The sequence below is a fragment of the Solea senegalensis genome, unplaced genomic scaffold (assembly GCF_019176455.1).
Source record: "Solea senegalensis isolate Sse05_10M unplaced genomic scaffold, IFAPA_SoseM_1 scf7180000017429, whole genome shotgun sequence".
NCBI lineage: Eukaryota > Metazoa > Chordata > Actinopteri > Pleuronectiformes > Soleidae > Solea > Solea senegalensis.
The window spans coordinates 1-21826 of record NW_025322400.1 but is presented as its reverse complement, the minus strand read 5'-3'; the positions used below and the strand labels follow the sequence as shown (position 1 = coordinate 21826).

The 21826-nt window shown below is 46.8% G+C and overlaps 1 protein-coding gene, 26 non-coding genes and 3 pseudogenes across 27 annotated transcripts; 11 read left to right on the top strand and 19 right to left on the bottom strand.

Annotated features, from left to right (window-relative positions):
- The first annotated feature begins 5276 nt into the window (after positions 1–5276).
- Positions 5277–8034, top strand: LOC122764463. The gene is made up of 7 exons (XM_044018598.1): positions 5277–5371; positions 5449–5862; positions 5975–6188; positions 6503–6711; positions 6794–6941; positions 7125–7234; positions 7462–8034. Exons 2-7 carry the CDS (start codon positions 5647–5649, stop codon positions 7768–7770), a joined length of 1206 nt encoding a protein of 401 aa, XP_043874533.1. The 5' UTR covers positions 5277–5371; positions 5449–5646; the 3' UTR covers positions 7771–8034.
- Positions 8035–8437: 403 nt separating this feature from the next.
- LOC122764489 lies at positions 8438–8630 on the bottom strand. The gene has a single exon (XR_006359726.1). It is a non-coding gene; the product is annotated as a U2 spliceosomal RNA (small nuclear RNA).
- Positions 8631–8812: 182 nt separating this feature from the next.
- Positions 8813–8925, bottom strand: LOC122764496. The gene has a single exon (XR_006359733.1). It is a non-coding gene; the product is annotated as a U5 spliceosomal RNA (small nuclear RNA).
- Positions 8926–9570: 645 nt separating this feature from the next.
- Positions 9571–9734, bottom strand: LOC122764478. The gene has a single exon (XR_006359716.1). It is a non-coding gene; the product is annotated as a U1 spliceosomal RNA (small nuclear RNA).
- Positions 9735–10137: 403 nt separating this feature from the next.
- Positions 10138–10256, top strand: LOC122764502. The gene has a single exon (XR_006359736.1). It is a non-coding gene; the product is annotated as a 5S ribosomal RNA (ribosomal RNA).
- A 110-nt stretch (positions 10257–10366) lies between these two features.
- LOC122764475 lies at positions 10367–10485 on the top strand. The gene has a single exon (XR_006359713.1). It is a non-coding gene; the product is annotated as a 5S ribosomal RNA (ribosomal RNA).
- A 118-nt stretch (positions 10486–10603) lies between these two features.
- On the bottom strand, positions 10604–10796 carry LOC122764484. Its single transcript, XR_006359722.1, has one exon. It is a non-coding gene; the product is annotated as a U2 spliceosomal RNA (small nuclear RNA).
- Positions 10797–10978: 182 nt separating this feature from the next.
- LOC122764495 lies at positions 10979–11091 on the bottom strand. The gene has a single exon (XR_006359732.1). It is a non-coding gene; the product is annotated as a U5 spliceosomal RNA (small nuclear RNA).
- Positions 11092–11738: 647 nt separating this feature from the next.
- LOC122764477 lies at positions 11739–11902 on the bottom strand. Its single transcript, XR_006359715.1, has one exon. It is a non-coding gene; the product is annotated as a U1 spliceosomal RNA (small nuclear RNA).
- A 403-nt stretch (positions 11903–12305) lies between these two features.
- On the top strand, positions 12306–12424 carry LOC122764498. The gene has a single exon (XR_006359735.1). It is a non-coding gene; the product is annotated as a 5S ribosomal RNA (ribosomal RNA).
- A 110-nt stretch (positions 12425–12534) lies between these two features.
- Positions 12535–12647, top strand: LOC122764471 (annotated as a pseudogene).
- Positions 12648–12762: 115 nt separating this feature from the next.
- Positions 12763–12955, bottom strand: LOC122764483. The gene has a single exon (XR_006359721.1). It is a non-coding gene; the product is annotated as a U2 spliceosomal RNA (small nuclear RNA).
- Positions 12956–13137: 182 nt separating this feature from the next.
- Positions 13138–13250, bottom strand: LOC122764494. The gene has a single exon (XR_006359731.1). It is a non-coding gene; the product is annotated as a U5 spliceosomal RNA (small nuclear RNA).
- Positions 13251–13897: 647 nt separating this feature from the next.
- On the bottom strand, positions 13898–14061 carry LOC122764476. Its single transcript, XR_006359714.1, has one exon. It is a non-coding gene; the product is annotated as a U1 spliceosomal RNA (small nuclear RNA).
- Positions 14062–14906: 845 nt separating this feature from the next.
- LOC122764488 lies at positions 14907–15099 on the bottom strand. Its single transcript, XR_006359725.1, has one exon. It is a non-coding gene; the product is annotated as a U2 spliceosomal RNA (small nuclear RNA).
- Positions 15100–16032: 933 nt separating this feature from the next.
- LOC122764474 lies at positions 16033–16196 on the bottom strand. Its single transcript, XR_006359712.1, has one exon. It is a non-coding gene; the product is annotated as a U1 spliceosomal RNA (small nuclear RNA).
- Positions 16197–16599: 403 nt separating this feature from the next.
- On the top strand, positions 16600–16718 carry LOC122764470. The gene has a single exon (XR_006359710.1). It is a non-coding gene; the product is annotated as a 5S ribosomal RNA (ribosomal RNA).
- Positions 16719–16828: 110 nt separating this feature from the next.
- Positions 16829–16947, top strand: LOC122764464. Its single transcript, XR_006359704.1, has one exon. It is a non-coding gene; the product is annotated as a 5S ribosomal RNA (ribosomal RNA).
- A 118-nt stretch (positions 16948–17065) lies between these two features.
- Positions 17066–17258, bottom strand: LOC122764482. Its single transcript, XR_006359720.1, has one exon. It is a non-coding gene; the product is annotated as a U2 spliceosomal RNA (small nuclear RNA).
- A 182-nt stretch (positions 17259–17440) lies between these two features.
- LOC122764493 lies at positions 17441–17553 on the bottom strand. The gene has a single exon (XR_006359730.1). It is a non-coding gene; the product is annotated as a U5 spliceosomal RNA (small nuclear RNA).
- Positions 17554–18200: 647 nt separating this feature from the next.
- LOC122764473 lies at positions 18201–18364 on the bottom strand. The gene has a single exon (XR_006359711.1). It is a non-coding gene; the product is annotated as a U1 spliceosomal RNA (small nuclear RNA).
- Positions 18365–18751: 387 nt separating this feature from the next.
- On the top strand, positions 18752–18872 carry LOC122764472 (annotated as a pseudogene).
- Positions 18873–18982: 110 nt separating this feature from the next.
- LOC122764469 lies at positions 18983–19101 on the top strand. Its single transcript, XR_006359709.1, has one exon. It is a non-coding gene; the product is annotated as a 5S ribosomal RNA (ribosomal RNA).
- Positions 19102–19222: 121 nt separating this feature from the next.
- On the bottom strand, positions 19223–19415 carry LOC122764490. The gene has a single exon (XR_006359727.1). It is a non-coding gene; the product is annotated as a U2 spliceosomal RNA (small nuclear RNA).
- A 182-nt stretch (positions 19416–19597) lies between these two features.
- On the bottom strand, positions 19598–19710 carry LOC122764492. The gene has a single exon (XR_006359729.1). It is a non-coding gene; the product is annotated as a U5 spliceosomal RNA (small nuclear RNA).
- A 627-nt stretch (positions 19711–20337) lies between these two features.
- On the bottom strand, positions 20338–20501 carry LOC122764481. The gene has a single exon (XR_006359719.1). It is a non-coding gene; the product is annotated as a U1 spliceosomal RNA (small nuclear RNA).
- Positions 20502–20903: 402 nt separating this feature from the next.
- LOC122764468 lies at positions 20904–21022 on the top strand. Its single transcript, XR_006359708.1, has one exon. It is a non-coding gene; the product is annotated as a 5S ribosomal RNA (ribosomal RNA).
- A 110-nt stretch (positions 21023–21132) lies between these two features.
- On the top strand, positions 21133–21250 carry LOC122764467. Its single transcript, XR_006359707.1, has one exon. It is a non-coding gene; the product is annotated as a 5S ribosomal RNA (ribosomal RNA).
- A 118-nt stretch (positions 21251–21368) lies between these two features.
- On the bottom strand, positions 21369–21561 carry LOC122764491. The gene has a single exon (XR_006359728.1). It is a non-coding gene; the product is annotated as a U2 spliceosomal RNA (small nuclear RNA).
- A 182-nt stretch (positions 21562–21743) lies between these two features.
- Positions 21744–21826, bottom strand: LOC122764500 (annotated as a pseudogene; the record flags this gene model as incomplete).

The following is a 21826-nucleotide window of genomic DNA, read 5'->3' as shown; positions in this document are numbered from 1 at the left end:
CGCTTTGCACTGCAAAAACTCCCAATCTAACCAAGACTTTCAATCTTATATCGAGCTATACAATCTTAATGTCCTTGTTTTGAGAGTAATATACTATGTAAGGGCAAATTGTGTAAGATTATTAAGATTGTTTTAAGAATATTCATCTTTTTATAATTATTAAGTTAGAAAATCTTAAATTTAGTTTTTTTATCAGCACATCAAGATAAATAATCTTCAGAGAAACCGTTTAAGCCAGAATGTGTCCTTTAAGACTATTTCTATCCATAAAAACTTGTTTCAAGACTACCCAGCATCAAAGTCATATGTTAAATCACACAATTCTACCATTGTTGTGTCAACATCAAAACATTTATTTGCAGCTAAACAAGACACATCACCAGATTAAATTTAACACACTCCTTCCACACCTCATGCATTGAGATTATTCATTTCCATTTTTAAGTGTAATGACATCTTCAAGGTTATACTTTATCAAAACATACACACTGTTATTGTAACTCACTTGGTAATACGATGTATGATCAATAAGCTTTTCAGCATCTATCATCTCTGTTGCTTGGGCAAGATTGGGTACAGCAATTTCATATGCCAAAAAAGTTCTATTCAAACCCAGAGTCTGAAAAATTTGATATTCAAAACAATACAATGAATTGTCTACCACATAAATTTTCTTTACAAGTCCAAAGACAGGTTCCGTCTCATTCGCATTGGTGATTATTAGAGACCTTTGACTGATGTACTTGTTACCATTTAGAATAAGCCACTTTACTGAGACTACATGTTGTATGCCATCAATCCCCAAAAAATCTCTAATCTTTTTTTGAATGTACTCCATATTTGATACTTCAAAAACAGGACCCAATTCCTTTTCATGTTCAAAAATAGGATGGTCAGCGCCTGTTTCATTTTGACAGCATTCATAAAGCTGATTATGATTTACTAGTGACTTACAGACATTTTTGAAGTTCAATTTAGAGGCCCACTGTTTGAAAAAACAGTGCTTTGACTCAAATCTCATGCACATGTGTCTTACTAAAGGTCCCAGAGAAAGAATTTGACCAGGTAGATGTACCATGTAATGTTGCTTAGGAATTATATTATTCTCAGGAAAAAGTTGCTTGAATTTTTTCAGATGCTGTAAAATCATTTTTTTCAGTCTTAATACAGTATGGACAGATAAAACAGGGGCAAACAGTAACTGAACTATCTCAACCAAGTCCAAAACAAACTGAACATAAACATTGTTCTCTATATTGCTCAGCAGAAATGGCATGATCTTCAACAATATGAGCATTTGCCCAGCGGACTGTTTAAGTCTGTTATCATTAGAGGCCAAAGTACTGACACTGATAGGACAGGGCTTGTCACGAATGTCCAGTGGTGAAAAAGGAAAACTCTGCATGGCTGAATTAAACATGTCCAGTTCCATCTGTCCAGAGAGAACAAGATATTTTAAAACACACTTAATTTCCATGGGTGCAACACCCTCAAGAATGATGTGCATTATATCCTGTGGCATTTGCTGAATGAGGTCAAAGGCTGGAAAATCAACCAACCTGCTTCTCCTGTTTATACCATAGGTGGTTTTAAGGGCTGATTTCAAAAAGTCTGTGCTGGCTCTCTCAATTTCAAGGCATTGTCGCATGTGTTTTTCCAATGTCCTTTTAGTAAAACTTAGTTCATCAAAATTCCTTTGCATTTCTTCAAAAGTACATTCACAATGCCTACACTTGCTGTAGGCAAAACCAACTCCTTCCTTGAAACCAGCAAGCTCATGCTGTGCTAATGTGTCACCACATATTGAAACCATAGCACCAAATAAAACTACCTCACCTCTCTGTGTTTGGATCTTTACACCGTTATACAGCAACTGTAAGTCTTCATTAATTCTTTTTAATATAACGTCCACACCACAGTCATCTATATCATTAGCTTTTGCTATGGCAAGTAGCCTAATTGCAGCAAGCTTTGACCTAAACTTGGGATCTATATTTCCTAAGGTATAATAAACCATAAGTAATTTGTTTACTGAAGCATGTGACCCTAGGGGATTGCATATTTCTATATCATCAGTGTACAAAATTATCTGCAAAGCAGTGGGTTTCTCTGAAAACAGAGAGTGGAGTTTGAAAAGGCTGCCATCAATAATGTCATATGAAAACCCATCTTTGCAGTACTGTGGAGTGGTGTTGATCATATCAAAGATTCTGGAATTAGATAGCAACTGTTCAAGACTCTTAATTAGGGGTATATAGTAGAAACATTTGTTTCTGATTGCCATAACCCTAGATTGTCCTTTCTTAACTCTACAAATCCTTTGGGAAATCACTATCTCCTGTGGTTTAACTGGTTTAAAGAGCTTCTCAATGGTGCTGTCCTGCATGTATGTAGTGGCCATGATGGCGAAAGGATCCTGAAAATTATTCAATGCAGCCAGTGTCTCCTGTTGGAGCTGTTCCACATTTTCTGACTGTCTTTCGATGATCTTCTTCATAGTGTCCTTCAAGGTATTCAGAAGAGAGGTTTGATATTGCTGGACTCCCGAGACGATACTGTTGACACTCCTCTGAAACACAATAGTAATAAAAACATAAATAAAAAAAGAAATAGAGAAAAGAATGTAATACATCTTGTTTGTCTATACGCTTTTCAAGATTCAACTGAGAGATTTTTTTGTTCAAAGGGTCGAATTGTATTAGGTTTCACTCAAAGAATAATGGAAGCTTAAGAAATGTTAGTTGGATTAGATTAGTTTTGTCCTGTTCAAATATTGGAAGAAAAGTTACCATACAATTAAAACAAATATTATTGACATTAAGTTTTAGTAGTGCAATACCTGGGACAGGTGGCATTTTTCCCGGACACTGACAACAAATGCAGCTGCACTTTTGGAAAGATTTCCCCCAGCATCCTCCTGTAGTTATTACATAGAAATATACAATTAGTCAACTAGTTAATTAAAGTGTTTTGTTACACCTTTTCTCTGGTAGATAACATTAACTCTTAACATAGGTATCTATATATATTTAAAAAAAACATCAACACTTTATGATCACAAAATGATTTTAATGTATAATGCTTATCTGGCAGGAACATTAATAAACACAAATACATTTTTCTTACTTGTGTTTCCTCCCTGGCCTCAAGTTGTACATCAAACACCCTTTGCATACCAGCTTTATTTTAAGGGAATAAGGGATTTTGACGCCGGGCCTTAAATAATGGCTAGTAAACTTCATATTTTAAAGCAGATATATGGTAATGTGTGCAAAATTGAGACCAAAACAACCAGTCTCTTTTGTAGATACAAGAGCCACCAGATAGCAGTAGTCACAGAAATTGATATTAACATACATTGTCCAACAGTAAATCTTACCTGATGTTCAGGACGTTGATTCTGGAGACCCTCGAGGTCCTGCTGCGACTCTTCATTTGGGGTGACAGGTGTGTTGACTTCACTGCTGGTCCGTTGTATCCCCCGTGTTTGAGTGGCACAGTCAGAAAAAATTGGAATATCAAAATGTTGACCTCCAACCCTAGATGGCTGGGGCGTAGCGGCTGTCATCCATCCAGTGGGAGGGCGCCCACTTGCCAGATACAGAGGATGCGTGCGTTTGATATGGTAGTAAAATGAGTTGAAGACTCTGTATTCTCCAGTGCAACCATCAATTCCACATATAACACGGAAGTCTGGATTGCAACTATGTGTTGTGTTAATATGGCTCAAGAGAGATTTCAATGTCAAAGCAACAAAAACAAAGCAAATCACACACCTCCAACAGGCCATGGTTTAAAAAAAAAAAAAAGTAACACAGGTGGAAGTTGACAGTAAACCTTTTAGAGCGATGAAAATCTTCACCGATGGTGAAATCAAGTGTTGCTTACACAACGCAATCAAACTAAAAGTGAAAAAGTAATCAGTCTGAACCGCAAAACGTAAGTTACCACTTACATAAAACTTGACCGGAAAGTTACTTTCTGGCGGGCACCAGCAGCAAGCGCATCGGTTGGGGCATACCAAACCAAGAACGGGTGGCCGTTTACTTTGTCAATTTGACATACAAAATAACGCACATTAAAGAATGGCAAAAAAAACGATTTACCATTCAAATAAAGTTTACAGTTTTATTTTATATCCACCGATGATTTAACTGCCACTAATTACAAGTAGACTAACATTTCATACACAAATCCACCCCCGCTTACAGCAGTCATTTGGTCGCGTCCACTAACGTTACCTGGCAGAGGACGTGAGGAGGGCTTTCAGTTACATCTACGTGGGATACGAGTCTGCAAGATAAGGTATGTTTTTTCAAATGTAACATTATATTGCATATTTTCTAAACCATGCATTTTCTTGTTTCGTGAAACCCTCAGTAGTCCAGCAAGTGTGTGATGGCTTCAGCACTATTTTCTGCTGAACGTCTGCTTGTTCGTTATCTAAAATAAAGATTTCTAAATTAAAAAAAAGGCAAGCTTGTATGAATTAACGGTTAGCTAAACTAACTAACTAACTAACTAACTAATTACAACTTAGAAACTAAGTTTCTACTCTGAAAAAAAGGTGACGGCTTCCGCACATAGGCCTGCTATTTAAGCTAATGCTAACGGTTAGCTCGTTTTTTCCAAGCTAGCTTAAGTTGTGGTTGAATGTTGCTCGGCATGAATGTGATATTTCTTCAGGATATTAAATAATGGTAATATTTTCCGTAGGACCAGCTCAGCCCTGCATGTAGACATTGTACAGAGTTAAAGTAGCAATTAGTAGTTATTATGCTATTTTTTTGCTTTTTGTATCTGCACCTGCAACCATCTATACTGTACAAGGCCCTCATTTCAAGTTGTGCTTTTGCTGGTGGTTCCATCAGTAGTTATAGATAGTGTTACTATTTTATTGGTGTAAGGTGCATCTCAGAGGAGGGGACTGTAAACTGATTTCTGAGTCAGCAGGGCCAACTTATACTAATTTGGTCTTGATGTTTTTCTCTCTGCCTGACAGTTAGGAGTGCAAACTACTATTATGGATGAGCTGGATGATCTTACAGTAGCTGTCTTGAATGGTATGTCATGTTTATATGTTAAAAAGCTGCATATTATTTGTCAGCTAATTAAATTAAAATTGTTTTACATATTGACACCAAACATATACAATTTAATGTGCTAATATTTTATACATGGACAAAGATAAAATTGCAAGAAGCCCATCTAAGTGTAAATGTAAAAATGTTTTTATTTGACTATCTGTATAGCTGCCAACATAGATGAGGCCTTGCTCCACACCCTTAGTCGTGACGACTTGAGAGACCTTCTTCCCGGACCAGAAAACTTTCTCAGGAGGAAACAAGTATGGGCTCTTATTAGCCTTGAGGTAATTTGTCTTCTTTTTTGCTCTGAAAACAACTTGTTTCCAATCATGTATGTTGTTAAACTAATTTCTTTGTTTAGGATGAGAATCCTACCCTACCAGCTAAAGGTGGCGAAACAACTTCGCATTCAACTAGAGGGGCGTCACCAATTAGCCCCCACACATCAACTACTTTGGTGAAGAAAAGCCCAAAGAAGACACTACAACTTCCCAGTCCACCAGAATATGTGGTCTACACAGACAGTGAGTTGGAGCAAGCTCGTAAACACTACGTTGAGATGGTCCAAGCTGGCAAAGAGGGAGAATGTGTGATGTCCAAAGAGCTGAGATGCAGGCTAGTGAGGAACACTGTCACCAGTATGATTTCTATCTTGAGAGCAAGCCAGCAGGGAGAGGAGGTCAGGTACCCTTCCAAGCATGAACTCACTGCAATGGCTAGAAGACTTGTGGAGTACTATCCTATGCTACAGGATAAAGGCAACACTGTAAAACATGTAAGTGACTAAAATGTGTGGTATATTTTTTCTTAAGATTATTATAGAAGCCTAATCTAAATGTATTTATTGTATTAAGACTGATGTTTATTTGTGACTTTATTTTCTACAGATGACCATATACAATAATCTTCACAAGAGGCTGCAGAATATCAAGTCCCCACAAAAGAGGCAGGGGCCAACACCAGAGAGGGGCCAGACTAAGAAAAGACGGTCCATTGACTTCTCAACAATTGACCAGGAAGAATATGATGCAGACTCGAGTGGTGGATCGACCATTATTTTGCATCAAACTGGGAGCAGTTCTGATGATGGCCACTGTTCACGTAAGTGTATAGAGTAACATGTTGTTTTGACAATAATGATGGAAGTGAAAGTAAGAATACAGATATTTTACAGCTTTTATTAGGTACTTTTTGTGATGTGACAGGTCTTCATTTGGCCAAGACCACACTTGGCTCAATGTCTATTGACATACACTACTCTATGTTAATATATTTTGCAGATTGTCATCTTATCTTTTTAGTACTACTGTTCTCCAAGAATGTTGGATATGGTTTCATGTTACACATGCTGGCTGAAATTCATATATATTCATATAAACATGTCTGATACCTTTTACTAATTTCTGTCATTTCAGCAGACAAGGATAGTCCCATAGTTCAAGCCAGACATTACAAGACTCTGCAGGACATGTACAAGAAACCAAAACCCAACCAAGATGCTGTCTCCCAGATCCTTGATCTTGAGTTTCAATCACGCAGAGCCTTTATTGACGGTGCCCTAAAAGAAGAGGACAGGCCAACAAAGATCCTGGATGCCTATCCATGTTTCAAAGATCTTCATCATGTAAGTGATTAGCTTGGTAACAAGACACATTCACAAAGCAAAGAAGGTTGCTGGTTTTAACAATTAATTGCCTGTATTGTAGGTAATGGGTGAGCTGCAGAGGATCTTGGCCAATGGTAACCACAAATTCATTGAGGAAGTTAAGAAGAGATGGGAAGACTTCTGCACCAAGGTGCAATTTTACGCAGTTTGGAAGAAAGCTATGAAGCCACCCATGACTCTGGATGCCAGTAAGTCATTTGTCACAAATACCCTCTCAAGCTCTTTCCACAGTTGTGGAACCAACACTGATTATTCCCTTCAGAGTGACAAAATAAGCCAATGTTATTAAACTTTTTAGATATATTTATTCAATAATCATGGTTAGGACAGGTAACTTAGTTTGAACTAATAATTGATTTATTCTGTTGTAGCGGAATCTGTCATAGCGCTCTACAGGGCACTTCCCACACTCTTTCCATCACCAGCGGCACCACCCAAAAAGCTGGGACACGCCAGTGAGGCATTGCTCCATGTCCTTCAGGTGAGAGTTTGTTTACATTTTATTGTATTCATCACACAGTGTCTATGTACGAATATGTCAATAGTCTATCCTGTCTTACAAGTGTGTGTTGTCTAAACACTTTAACAATGTCTGTACTTGCAGATAAATTAATGCACACAGTGGTTTTCAACATTTTCAATTGTAGAACCAATCTAGTAATTTTTTTTCATGAAGATATTAAAAAATGTTTTCCCTTTATGCTTTAGCCAACAGAAGATCCCGCCATCTTCCTCCAAAAGAGATCTCTCTCCAGCCCTGTTTTACTCTTTGATGGGTCCTGCTGTGTTGTTGCCATTGGAACACCGTACACCACATTCCCAAAGGAAAATCTCAGTGAAGGTCTGCTTTATCTGATGGCTTACTACTACACCATGCATCTTACTTATCCAAAGTGTGTGGCCACCCTTCTGTCTGTCATTCAGACAGAAATATTACAAGACGCCATCCATGAGCGAGACGCTACAGCCTCATATAAAAGAGCCATGGCAGAATGGATGGATTTTATTGGGAAGTAGGTTGCTCAGGGTGGCAATAATTGTTTGTCTGGGGTATTTTTTGTTCCCCCAGCTTTTGAGGATGTCCCTTCCGAAGTTTGTGATAGGTTTACGTTCTTTTGTGGTTCATAGAAGATGCTGGCTTTCTACAGCAGCCCTTAAAGTGGATGTGGTTCTAAATGATGTTGCTAGTGATGGGAGGATCAAAAAGTAATTGTAAGTGCTGTGTACAGCATAAATGTACCTACTGTTTGCAGGTATAATAAATAATTTCTGGCAATTAATCAATGCTTGTTTTTTATCTAGCATAGATGCTTTGTCTCATTTTAAGGTAGAACATCTATCTTGAATCAAGAAAAATCATCTTATTTTTAAATCTCGTTTAAAGATCTTTTCACCCAAATTAAGACCAAAACAAAAGGAAAACAAGAATTGGCAAGCTGGTTTTGAGTTTTTTCAACTAAAAATAGTTCTCAGAATGAGTTGCATGGCACTTATTCTAAGAGTTTTTGCACTTATCTAAAGCCTAGATAATTGTTCTTATTTTAAGAAATCTTAACAAGTGAAATTATCTTACTGCACTGGCAGATAATTTCACTTGTTTATAGTCTTTATCTTCTTATCTCAAGTCTTTATTTCTTAAATCTAGCTGGTATGTTTTTGCAGTGTGCTTTTCACAGAAAAAAGAGAATGGTGCACCGTTCCTGGTGGCACTGCAATACCAGGTCAATGCAAGGAGTGAAGAGAGCAAGCCCCAGTTTTCACCTCCCACTGCTGAAAAATGCATTTAATATTTAATCCCCATATAGAGGACATATCAGATATTAAACTGATAAGAACAGATACTACACTTGATCTTAGCCAAAAGGCCGAGAAGCGATGGCCCACAGGTGTCTGGGGCCAACCCAAGATCTTGGCACACAAGTCAGTTGTTGTGGTGCCATGTTTTTAAGGGCGCATAACAAAGGCTGCTGCTGCTGATCACCTCCGCCCCAAGGTTGACCTAAGTGCACCTCTGAGCCTTGACAGACAGCTGCTTGACATTTGACACACTCAAAGGGCGCAGCCTTACAGCAAAGCCCACCAAAAATAACTTAAACTCTTGAACGTCCCTCTCCACGGAAGTCTTTAGTAAAAGGCGAAAGACTTGTGCATTTTGAAGAGAAACCAGAGTCAACGTAGCCCCTGTCCTGGAGAGCAGCCGAGGAGTCTATCCGCCGGAGTCACCACAGTCTCGGTCGGCCGGCCGGCCGGCCACCTTGGGACGGCCTTCCTTCAACGTTTTTGCTTAGTCGGCCAATAAACCGCCCAGATTTGACTGCATGTTTGGAAGCGCTTTCCTACTGTCGGTTGTGCGCTGCAGTTTTCTATCAGTCGCTGAGGCTGTGGCACATTCCTCGCTCACTGGCACACCTCCAACATTTAGTGGTAGACGTGAGTGCATGAGCAAAGCAGCTCCGTGTCACACTGAGCAGTACAAACTGCCGGGCCATTTCCCACCTCATCCGGGCTTCTGAAATGGTGAGTTGCTCCTGGCATCACTTCAACATCAGGTCACTGCACGGAGTGAACAGAGCAAGCGCCAAAGTATTAACCCTTGGCATGATGGCCATGGATCCATCTCCAACAATCAAGTTCTTCTACAAAGAGTTGGGAAAGGGAGCGTGACATTTGCTTTGAGCTAAAAGAACACACACAACCATCACGTTCCCAGCAACTTGGAAAGACTGGGGATGTTGCTCCGCAAGGACGTGAGAAGTTTGGAGATGGGCACACAACGTTGAACTTCGGGCGGCTGACCTTTGCTTACAACGACATCATCGGGGGAAAGCGCGGACGCAGCACCCCACTAGCAAAAATTATGCAGTCAAGACTCCCACGTTTGGGGAATTTGCAGGGGTCAACACAGCCGGAGTGCAATGGCTGAGCCTCGCCCTGGGTGAACCGCCTTCTTGATCATGGTATCTCCCCTGCCAGGTAAGTATGAGGTGTACTCGCCAAACACCGGGTGGCTCTTGCCAGACACAGCTCTTTGGCTGATGGTGCTGGAAATGAATAATCCCAGAGGCCAATGCCTTGACTCAGTTGCTCGTTAATGCTGTGCTATGTTCAACTTCAACCTCCAGCACACATTGGAGAGGAAACACTCGACCTTTTTTACTGGCATACCTGGCTGTCGTTTCCTATAGATTCAGCAACAACTGGACATGACGGCACCAACAGCCGCTTGCCCATCTCGGTGTCGCTTCCCGATACTGGACTAGAGTGTAGCATGTGGTGGAGATAAAGGCTGAAGTGCAGTGTGTCCGAAAGGCTGACTTTTGAGCCCCGCCACGCGCAGGGGGCCTTGCCCAGTCCATAAAAGCAGTCTGTGTCCCCAACCCCCCGGCTTACGGCCATACCACCCTGAGCACGCCCGATCTCGTCTGATCTCGGAAGCCAAGCAGGGTCGGGCCTGGTTAGTACTTGGATGGGAGACCGCCTGGGAATACCAGGTGCTGTAAGCTTTTACACCGCTGCACGCTTTTACACTGCTGCTTCCTTACAAGAAACATGCCCCTCCACGAGCAGGGGCCTTGCCTAGTCCATAAAGGCACTCTCTGTCGCCAGCCCCTCGGCTTACGGCCATACCACCCTGAGCACGCCCGATCTCGTCTGATCTCGGAAGCTAAGCAGGGTCGGGCCGGGTTAGTACTTGGATGGGAGACCGCCTGGGAATACCAGGTGCTGTAAGCTTTTACGCTGCTGCTGCTGCTTCCTTACAAGAAACATGGGCTCGCAATTAAATTGACGCACAGGCACGGGTTGATGTCTTTCTGGTTTCAGCTTCGCTTTGCTTTTCACAGAAAAAAGAGAATGGTGCACCGTTCCTGGTGGCACTGCAATACCAGGTCAATGCAAGGAGTGAAGAGAGCAAGCCCCAGTTTTCACCTCCCACTGCTCAAAAATGCATTTAATATTTAATCCCCATATAGAGGACATATCAGATATTAAACTGATAAGAACAGATACTACACTTGATCTTAGCCAAAAGGCCGAGAAGCGATGGCCCACAGGTGTCTGGGGCCAACCCAAGATCTTGGCACACAAGTCAGTTGTTGTGGTGCCATGTTTTTAAGGGCGCATAACAAAGGCTGCTGCTGCTGATCACCTCCGCCCCAAGGTTGACCTAAGTGCACCTCTGAGCCTTGACAGACAGCTGCTTGACATTTGACACACTCAAAGGGCGCAGCCTTACAGCAAAGCCCACCAAAAATAACTTAAACTCTTGAACGTCCCTCTCCACGGAAGTCTTTAGTAAAAGGCGAAAGACTTGTGCATTTTGAAGAGAAACCAGAGTCAACGTAGCCCCTGTCCTGGAGAGCAGCCGAGGAGTCTATCCGCCGGAGTCACCACAGTCTCGGTCGGCCGGCCGGCCGGCCACCTTGGGACGGCCTTCCTTCAACGTTTTTGCTTAGTCGGCCAATAAACCGCCCAGATTTGACTGCATGTTTGGAAGCGCTTTCCTACTGTCGGTTGTGCGCTGCAGTTTTCTATCAGTCGCTGAGGCTGTGGCACATTCCTCGCTCACTGGCACACCTCCAACATTTAGTGGTAGACGTGAGTGCATGAGCAAAGCAGCTCCGTGTCACACTGAGCAGTACAAACTGCCGGGCCATTTCCCACCTCATCCGGGCTTCTGAAATGGTGAGTTGCTCCTGGCATCACTTCAACATCAGGTCACTGCACGGAGTGAACAGAGCAAGCGCCAAAGTATTAACCCTTGGCATGATGGCCATGGATCCATCTCCAACAATCGAGTTCTTCTACAAAGAGTTGGGAAAGGGAGCGTGACATTTGCTTTGAGCTAAAAGACAACACCCACAACCATCACGTTCCCAGCAACTTGGAAAGACTGGGGATGTTGCTCCGCAAGGACGTGAGAAGTTTGGAGATGGGCACACAACGTTGAACTTCGGGCGGCTGACCTTTGCTTACAACGACATCATCGGGGGAAAGCGCGGACGCAGCACCCCACTAGCAAAAATTATGCAGTCAAGACTCCCACGTTTGGGGAATTTGCAGGGGTCAACACAGCCGGAGTGCAATGGCTGAGCCTCGCCCTGGGTGAACCGCCTTCTTGATCATGGTATCTCCCCTGCCAGGTAAGTATGAGGTGTACTCGCCAAACACCGGGTGGCTCTTGCCAGACACAGCTCTTTGGCTGATGGTGCTGGAAATGAATAATCCCAGAGGCCAATGCCTTGACTCAGTTGCTCGTTAATGCTGTGCTATGTTCAACTTCAACCTCCAGCACACATTGGAGAGGAAACACTCGACCTTTTTTACTGGCATACCTGGCTGTCGTTTCCTATAGATTCAGCAACAACTGGACATGACGGCACCAACAGCCGCTTGCCCATCTCGGTGTCGCTTCCCGATACTGGACTAGAGTGTAGCATGTGGTGGAGATAAAGGCTGAAGTGCAGTGTGTCCGAAAGGCTGACTTTTGAGCCCCGCCACGCGCAGGGGGCCTTGCCCAGTCCATAAAAGCAGTCTGTGTCCCCAACCCCCCGGCTTACGGCCATACCACCCTGAGCACGCCCGATCTCGTCTGATCTCGGAAGCCAAGCAGGGTCGGGCCTGGTTAGTACTTGGATGGGAGACCGCCTGGGAATACCAGGTGCTGTAAGCTTTTACACCGCTGCACGCTTTTACACTGCTGCTTCCTTACAAGAAACATGCCCCTCCACGAGCAGGGGCCTTGCCTAGTCCATAAAGGCACTCTCTGTCGCCAGCCCCTCGGCTTACGGCCATACCACCCTGAGCACGCCCGATCTCGTCTGATCTCGGAAGCTAAGCAGGGTCGGGCCGGGTTAGTACTTGGATGGGAGACCGCCTACCAGGTGCTGTAAGCTTTTACGCCGCTGCTGCTTCCTTACAAGAAACATGGGCTCGCAATTAAATTGACGCACAGGCACGGGTTGATGTCTTTCTGGTTTCAGCTTCGCTTTGCTTTTCACAGAAAAAAGAGAATGGTGCACCGTTCCTGGTGGCACTGCAATACCAGGTCAATGCAAGGAGTGAAGAGAGCAAGCCCCAGTTTTCACCTCCCACTGCTCAAAAATGCATTTAATATTTAATCCCCATATAGAGGACATATCAGATATTAAACTGATAAGAACAGATACTACACTTGATCTTAGCCAAAAGGCCGAGAAGCGATGGCCCACAGGTGTCTGGGGCCAACCCAAGATCTTGGCACACAAGTCAGTTGTTGTGGTGCCATGTTTTTAAGGGCGCATAACAAAGGCTGCTGCTGCTGATCACCTCCGCCCCAAGGTTGACCTAAGTGCACCTCTGAGCCTTGACAGACAGCTGCTTGACATTTGACACACTCAAAGGGCGCAGCCTTACAGCAAAGCCCACCAAAAATAACTTAAACTCTTGAACGTCCCTCTCCACGGAAGTCTTTAGTAAAAGGCGAAAGACTTGTGCATTTTGAAGAGAAACCAGAGTCAACGTAGCCCCTGTCCTGGAGAGCAGCCGAGGAGTCTATCCGCCGGAGTCACCACAGTCTCGGTCGGCCGGCCGGCCGGCCACCTTGGGACGGCCTTCCTTCAACGTTTTTGCTTAGTCGGCCAATAAACCGCCCAGATTTGACTGCATGTTTGGAAGCGCTTTCCTACTGTCGGTTGTGCGCTGCAGTTTTCTATCAGTCGCTGAGGCTGTGGCACATTCCTCGCTCACTGGCACACCTCCAACATTTAGTGGTAGACGTGAGTGCATGAGCAAAGCAGCTCCGTGTCACACTGAGCAGTACAAACTGCCGGGCCATTTCCCACCTCATCCGGGCTTCTGAAATGGTGAGTTGCTCCTGGCATCACTTCAACATCAGGTCACTGCACGGAGTGAACAGAGCAAGCGCCAAAGTATTAACCCTTGGCATGATGGCCATGGATCCATCTCCAACAATCGAGTTCTTCTACAAAGAGTTGGGAAAGGGAGCGTGACATTTGCTTTGAGCTGAAAGACAACACCCACAACCATCACGTTCCCAGCAACTTGGAAAGACTGGGGATGTTGCTCCGCAAGGACGTGAGAAGTTTGGAGATGGGCACACAACGTTGAACTTCGGGCGGCTGACCTTTGCTTACAACGACATCATCGGGGGAAAGCGCGGACGCAGCACCCCACTAGCAAAAATTATGCAGTCAAGACTCCCACGTTTGGGGAATTTGCAGGGGTCAACACAGCCGGAGTGCAATGGCTGAGCCTCGCCCTGGGTGAACCGCCTTCTTGATCATGGTATCTCCCCTGCCAGGTAAGTATGAGGTGTACTCGCCAAACACCGGGTGGCTCTTGCCAGACACAGCTCTTTGGCTGATGGTGCTGGAAATGAATAATCCCAGAGGCCAATGCCTTGACTCAGTTGCTCGTTAATGCTGTGCTATGTTCAACTTCAACCTCCAGCACACATTGGAGAGGAAACACTCGACCTTTTTTACTGGCATACCTGGCTGTCGTTTCCTATAGATTCAGCAACAACTGGACATGACGGCACCAACAGCAGCTTGCCCATCTCGGTGTCGCTTCCCGATACTGGACTAGAGTGTAGCATGTGGTGGAGATAAAGGCTGAAGTGCAGTGTGTCCGAAAGGCTGACTTTTGAGCCCCGCCACGCGCAGGGGGCCTTGCCCAGTCCATAAAAGCAGTCTGTGTCCCCAACCCCCCGGCTTGCGGCCATACCACCCTGAGCACGCCCGATCTCGTCTGATCTCCGGAAATGGCAGAGTGGGGCCTGGTGGGGAGGCAGCCTGGGAATACCAGGTGCTGGCACACCGCTGCTGCGCTTTACACTGCTGCTTCGCCCACAAGCATGCCTCCCACGAGCAGGGCCTTGCCTGAATCCATAAAAGGCACTTTCTCTGTGTAACCCCTGGAAACTACACCACCCTGAGCATGCCCGATCTGCGTCTCACGATCTCGGAAGCTAAAAGCAGGGAATGGGGCGGTAGTGCGGATGGGGAGGCCGCAGGAATACCAGGTGCTGTAACTTTGCGCCGCTGCTGCTGCTTCCTTACAAGAAACATGGGCTGCAATTAAATTGGCCTTGCAGGCGCGAGGGTTGATGTCTTTCTGGTTTCAGCTTCGCTTTGGTTTTCACAGAAAAAAGAGAATGGTGCACCGTTCCTGGTGGCACTGCAATACCAGGTCAATGCAAGGAGTGAAGAGAGCAAGCCCCAGTTTTCACCTCCCACCGCTCAAAAATGCATTTAATATTTAATCCCCATATAGAGGACATATCAGATATTAAACTGATAAGAACAGATACTACACTTGATCTTAGCCAAAAGGCCGAGAAGCGATGGCCCACTGGTGTCTGGGGCCAACCCAAGATCTTGGCACACAAGTCAGTTGTTGTGGTGCCATGTCTTTAAGGGCGCATAACAAAGGCTGCTGCTGCTGATCACCTCCGCCCCAAGGTTGACCTAAAGTGCACCTCTGAAGACGCTTGACAGACAGCTGCTTGACATTTGACACACTCAAGAGCAGCCTTACAATAAAGCCACCAATAACTTAAACTCTTGAGCGTCCACCTCTCCCGCGGAGTCTTTAGTAAAGGCGAAAGACATTGCATTTGAAGAAACCAGAAGTCAGCGTAGCCCCTGTCCTGGAGAGTAAAGGGTCTATCGCCCGGAGTCACCACAGTCTTGGTCGGCCGGCCGGCCGGCCCCCTTGGGACGGCCTTCCTTCAACGTTTTTGCTTAGTCGGCCAATAAACCGCCCAGATTTGACTGCATGTTTGGAAGCGCTTTCCTACTGTCGGTTGTGCGCTGCAGTTTTCTATCAGTCGCTGAGGCTGTGGCACATTCCTCGCTCACTGGCACACCTCCAACATTTAGTGGTAGACGTGAGTGCATGAGCAAAGCAGCTCCGTGTCACACTGAGCAGTACAAACTGCCGGGCCATTTCCCACCTCATCCGGGCTTCTGAAATGGTGAGTTGCTCCTGGCATCACTTCAACATCAGGTCACTGCACGGAGTGAACAGAGCAAGCGCCAAAGTATTAACCCTTGGCATGATGGCCATGGATCCATCTCCAACAATCGAGTTCTTCTACAAAGAGTTGGGAAAGGGAGCGTGACATTTGCTTTGAGCTGAAAGACAACACCCACAACCATCACGTTCCCAGCAACTTGGAAAGACTGGGGATGTTGCTCCGCAAGGACGTGAGAAGTTTGGAGATGGGCACACAACGTTGAACTTCGGGCGGCTGACCTTTGCTTACAACGACATCATCGGGGGAAAGCGCGGACGCAGCACCCCACTAGCAAAAATTATGCAGTCAAGACTCCCACGTTTGGGGAATTTGCAGGGGTCAACACAGCCGGAGTGCAATGGCTGAGCCTCGCCCTGGGTGAACCGCCTTCTTGATCATGGTATCTCCCCTGCCAGGTAAGTATGAGGTGTACTCGCCAAACACCGGGTGGCTCTTGCCAGACACAGCTCTTTGGCTGATGGTGCTGGAAATGAATAATCCCAGAGGCCAATGCCTTGACTCAGTTGCTCGTTAATGCTGTGCTATGTTCAACTTCAACCTCCAGCACACATTGGAGAGGAAACACTCGACCTTTTTTACTGGCATACCTGGCTGTCGTTTCCTATAGATTCAGCAACAACTGGACATGACGGCACCAACAGCCGCTTGCCCATCTCGGTGTCGCTTCCCGATACTGGACTAGAGTGTAGCATGTGGTGGAGATAAAGGCTGAAGTGCAGTGTGTCCGAAAGGCTGACTTTTGAGCCCCGCCACGCGCAGGGGGCCTTGCCCAGTCCATAAAAGCAGTCTGTGTCCCCAACCCCCCGGCTTACGGCCATACCATCCTGAGCATGCCGGATCTCGTCTGATCTCGGAAGCCAAGCAGGGTCGGGCCTGGTTAGTACTTGGATGGGAGACCGCCTGGGAATACCAGGTGCTGTTAGCTTTTACACCGCTGCACGCTTTTACACTGCTGCTTCCTTACAAGAAACATGCCCCTCCACGAGCAGGGGCCTTGCCTAGTCCATAAAGGCACTCTCTGTAGCCAGCCCCTCGGCTTACGGCCATACCACCCTGAGCACGCCCGATCTCGTCTGATCTCGGAAGCTAAGCAGGGTCGGGCCGGGTTAGTACTTGGATGGGAGACCGCCTGGGAATACCAGGTGCTGTAAGCTTTTACGCTGCTGCTGCTGCTTCCTTACAAGAAACATGGGCTCGCAATTAAATTGACGCACAGGCACGGGTTGATGTCTTTCTGGTTTCAGCTTCGCTTTGCTTTTCACAGAAAAAAGAGAATGGTGCACCGTTCCTGGTGGCACTGCAATACCAGGTCAATGCAAGGAGTGAAGAGAGCAAGCCCCAGTTTTCACCTCCCACTGCTCAAAAATGCATTTAATATTTAATCCCCATATAGAGGACATATCAGATATTAAACTGATAAGAACAGATACTACACTTGATCTTAGCCAAAAGGCCGAGAAGCGATGGCCCACAGGTGTCTGGGGCCAACCCAAGATCTTGGCACACAAGTCAGTTGTTGTGGTGCCATGTTTTTAAGGGCGCATAACAAAGGCTGCTGCTGCTGATCACCTCCGCCCCAAGGTTGACCTAAGTGCACCTCTGAGCCTTGACAGACAGCTGCTTGACATTTGACACACTCAAAGGGCGCAGCCTTACAGCAAAGCCCACCAAAAATAACTTAAACTCTTGAACGTCCCTCTCCACGGAAGTCTTTAGTAAAAGGCGAAAGACTTGTGCATTTTGAAGAGAAACCAGAGTCAACGTAGCCCCTGTCCTGGAGAGCGGCCGAGGAGTCTATCCGCCGGAGTCACCACAGTCTCGGTCGGCCGGCCGGCCGGCCACCTTGGGACGGCCTTCCTTCAACGTTTTTGCTTAGTCGGCCAATAAACCGCCCAGATTTGACTGCATGTTTGGAAGCGCTTTCCTACTGTCGGTTGTGCGCTGCAGTTTTCTATCAGTCGCTGAGGCTGTGGCACATTCCTCGCTCACTGGCACACCTCCAACATTTAGTGGTAGACGTGAGTGCATGAGCAAAGCAGCTCCGTGTCACACTGAGCAGTACAAACTGCCGGGCCATTTCCCACCTCATCCGGGCTTCTGAAATGGTGAGTTGCTCCTGGCATCACTTCAACATCAGGTCACTGCACGGAGTGAACAGAGCAAGCGCCAAAGTATTAACCCTTGGCATGATGGCCATGGATCCATCTCCAACAATCGAGTTCTTCTACAAAGAGTTGGGAAAGGGGGCGTGACATTTGCTTTGAGCTGAAAGACAACACCCACAACCATCACGTTCCCAGCAACTTGGAAAGACTGGGGATGTTGCTCCGCAAGGACGTGAGAAGTTTGGAGATGGGCACACAACGTTGAACTTCGGGCGGCTGACCTTTGCTTACAACGACATCATCGGGGGAAAGCGCGGACGCAGCACCCCACTAGCAAAAATTATGCAGTCAAGACTCCCACGTTTGGGGAATTTGCAGGGGTCAACACAGCCGGAGTGCAATGGCTGAGCCTCGCCCTGGGTGAACCGCCTTCTTGATCATGGTATCTCCCCTGCCAGGTAAGTATGAGGTGTACTCGCCAAACACCGGGTGGCTCTTGCCAGACACAGCTCTTTGGCTGATGGTGCGGGAAATGAATAATCCCAGAGGCCAATGCCTTGACTCAGTTGCTCGTTAATGCTGTGCTATGTTCAACTTCAACCTCCAGCACACATTGGAGAGGAAACACTCGACCCTTTTTACTGGCATACCTGGCTGTCGTTTCCTATAGATTCAGCAACAACTGGACATGACGGCACCAACAGCCGCTTGCCCATCTCGGTGTCGCTTCCCGATACTTGACTAGAGTGTAGCATGTGGTGGAGATAAAGGCTGAAGTGCTGTGTGTCCGAAAGGCTGACTTGAGGCCACGCCAGCAGGGGCCTTGCCCAGTCCATAAAGCAGTCTAACCCCCGGCTACGGCCATACCACTCCTGAGCACGCCCGGATCTCGTCTGATCTCGGAAGCCAAGCAGGGTCGGGCCTGTTTAGTACTTGGATGGGAGACCGCCTGGAAATACCAGGTGCTGTAAGCTTTTACACCGCTGCACGCTTTTACACTGCTGCTTCCTTACAAGAAACATGCCCCTCCACGAGCAGGGGCCTTGCCTAGTCCATAAAGGCACTCTCTGTCGCCAGCCCCTCGGCTTACGGCCACACCACCCTGAGCACGCCCGATCTCGTCTGATCTCGGAAGCTAAGCAGGGTCCGGCCGGGTTAGTACTTGGATGGGAGACCGCCTGTGAATACCAGGTGCTGTAGGCTTTTACGCTGCTGCTGCTGCTGCTTCCTTACAAGAAACATGGGCTCGCAATTAAATTGACGCACAGGCACGGGTTGATGTCTTTCTGGCTTCAGCTTCGCTTTGCTTTTCACAGAAAAAAGAGAATGGTGCACCGTTCCTGGTGGCACTGCAATACCAGGTCAATGCAAGGAGTGAAGAGAGCAAGCCCCAGTTTTCCCCTCCCACTGCTCAAAAATGCATTTAATATTTATTCCCCATATAGAGGACATATCAGATATTAAACTGATAAGAACAGATACTACACTTGATCTTAGCCAAAAGGCCGAGAAGCGATGGCCCACAGGTGTCTGGGGCCAACCCAAGATCTTTGCACACAAGTCAGTTGTTGTGGTGCCATGTTTTTAAGGGCGCATAACAAAGGCTGCTGCTGCTGATCACCTCCGCCCCAAGGTTGACCTAAGTGCACCTCTGAGCCCTGACAGACAGCTGCTTGACATTTGACACACTCAAAGGGCGCAGCCTTACAGCAAAGCCCACCAAAAATAACTTAAACTCTTGAACGTCCCTCTCCACGGAAGTCTTTAGTAAAAGGCGAAAGACTTGTGCATTTTGAAGAGAAACCAGAGTCAACGAAGCCCCTGTCCTGGAGAGCAGCCGAGGAGTCTATCCGCCGGAGTCACCACAGTCTCGGTCGGCCGGCCGGCCGGCCACCTTGGGACGGCCTTCCTTCAACGTTTTTGCTTAGTCGGCCATCAAACCTGACTTGGCTGCTTGGAAGCCGCCTTACTGTCGGTTGTGCGCTGCAGTTTCACTGGCCGCTGAGGTTGGCATTCCTCGCTTCACTGGCACACCTCCAACATTTAGTGGTAGACGGAGTGCATGAGCAAAGCAGCTGTCACACTGAGCAGTACAAACTGCCGGGCCATTTCCCACCTCATCCGGGCTTCTGAAATGGTGAGTTGCTCCTGGCATCACTTCAACATCAGGTCACCGCACGGAGTGAACAGAGCAAGCGCCAAAGTATTAACCCTTGGCATGATGGCCATGGATCCATCTCCAACAATCGAGTTCTTCTACAAAGAGTTGGGAAAGGGAGCGTGACATTTGCTTTGAGCTGAAAGACAACACCCACAACCATCACGCTCCCAGCAACTTGGAAAGACTGGGGATGTTGCTCCGCAAGGACGTGAGAAGTTTGGAGATGGGCACACAACGTTGAACTTCGGGCGGCTGACCTTTGCTTACAACGACATCATCGGGGGAAAGCGCGGACGCAGCACCCCACTAGCAAAAATTATGCAGTCAAGACTCCCAGGTTTGGGGAATTTGCAGGGGTCAACACAGCCGGAGTGCAATGGCTCTGCCTCGCCCTGGGTGAACCGCCTTCTTGATCATGGTATCTCCCCAGCCAGGTAAGTATGAGGTGTACTCGCCAAACACCGGGTGGCTCTTGCCAGACACAGCTCTTTGGCTGATGGTGCTGGAAATGAATAATCCCAGAGGCCAATGCCTTGACTCAGTTGCTCGTTAATGCTGTGCTATGTTCCACTTCAACCTCCAGCACACATTGGAGAGGAAACACTCGACCTTTTTACTGGCATACCTGGCTGTCGTTTCCTATAGATTCAGCAACAACTGGACATGACGGCACCAACAGCCGCTTGCCCATCTCGGTGTCGCTTCCCGATACTGGACTAGAGTGTAGCATGTGGTGGAGATAAAGGCTGAAGTGCAGTGTGTCCGAAAGGCTGACTTTTGAGCCCCGCCACGCGCAGGGGGCCTCGCCCAGTCCATAAAAGCAGTCTGTGTCCCCAACCCCCCGGCTTACGGCCATACCACCCTGAGCACGCCCGATCTCGTCTGATCTCGGAAGCCAAGCAGGGTCGGGCCTGGCTAGTACTTGGATCGGAGACCGCCTGGGAATACCAGGTGCTGTAAGCTTTTACACCGCTGCACGCTTTTACACTGCTGCTTCCTTACAAGAAACATGCCCCTCCACGAGCAGAGGCCTTGCCTAGTCCATAAAGGCACTCTCTGTCGCCAGCCCCTCGGCTTACGGCCATACCACCCTGAGCACGCCCGATCTCGTCTGATCTCGGAAGCTAAGCAGGGTCGGGCCGGTTAGTACTTGGATGGGAGACCGCCTGGGAATACCAGGTGCTGTAAGCTTTTACGCTGCTGCTGCTGCTTCCTTACAAGAAACATGGGCTCGCAATTAAATTGACGCACAGGCACGGGTTGATGTCTTTCTGGTTTCAGCTTCGCTTTGCTTTTCACAGAAAAAAGAGAATGGTGCACCATTCCTGGTGGCACTGCAATACCAGGTCAATGCAAGGAGTGAAGACAGCAAGCCCCAGTTTTCACCTCCCACTGCTCAAAAATGCATTTAATATTTAATCCCCATATAGAGGACATATCAGATATTAAACTGATAAGAACAGATACTACACTTGATCTTAGCCAAAAGGCCGAGAAGCGATGGCCCCCAGGTGTCTGGGGCCAACCCAAGATCTTGGCACACAAGTCAGTTGTTGTGGTGCCATGTTTTTAAGGGCGCATAACAAAGGCTGCTGCTGCTGATCACCTCCGCCCCAAGGTTGACCTAAGTGCACCTCTGAGCCTTGACAGACAGCTGCTTGACATTTGGCACACTCAAAGGGCGCAGCCTTACAGCAAAGCCCACCAAAAATAACTTAAACTCTTGAACGTCCCTCTCCACGGAAGTCTTTAGTAAAAGGCGAAAGA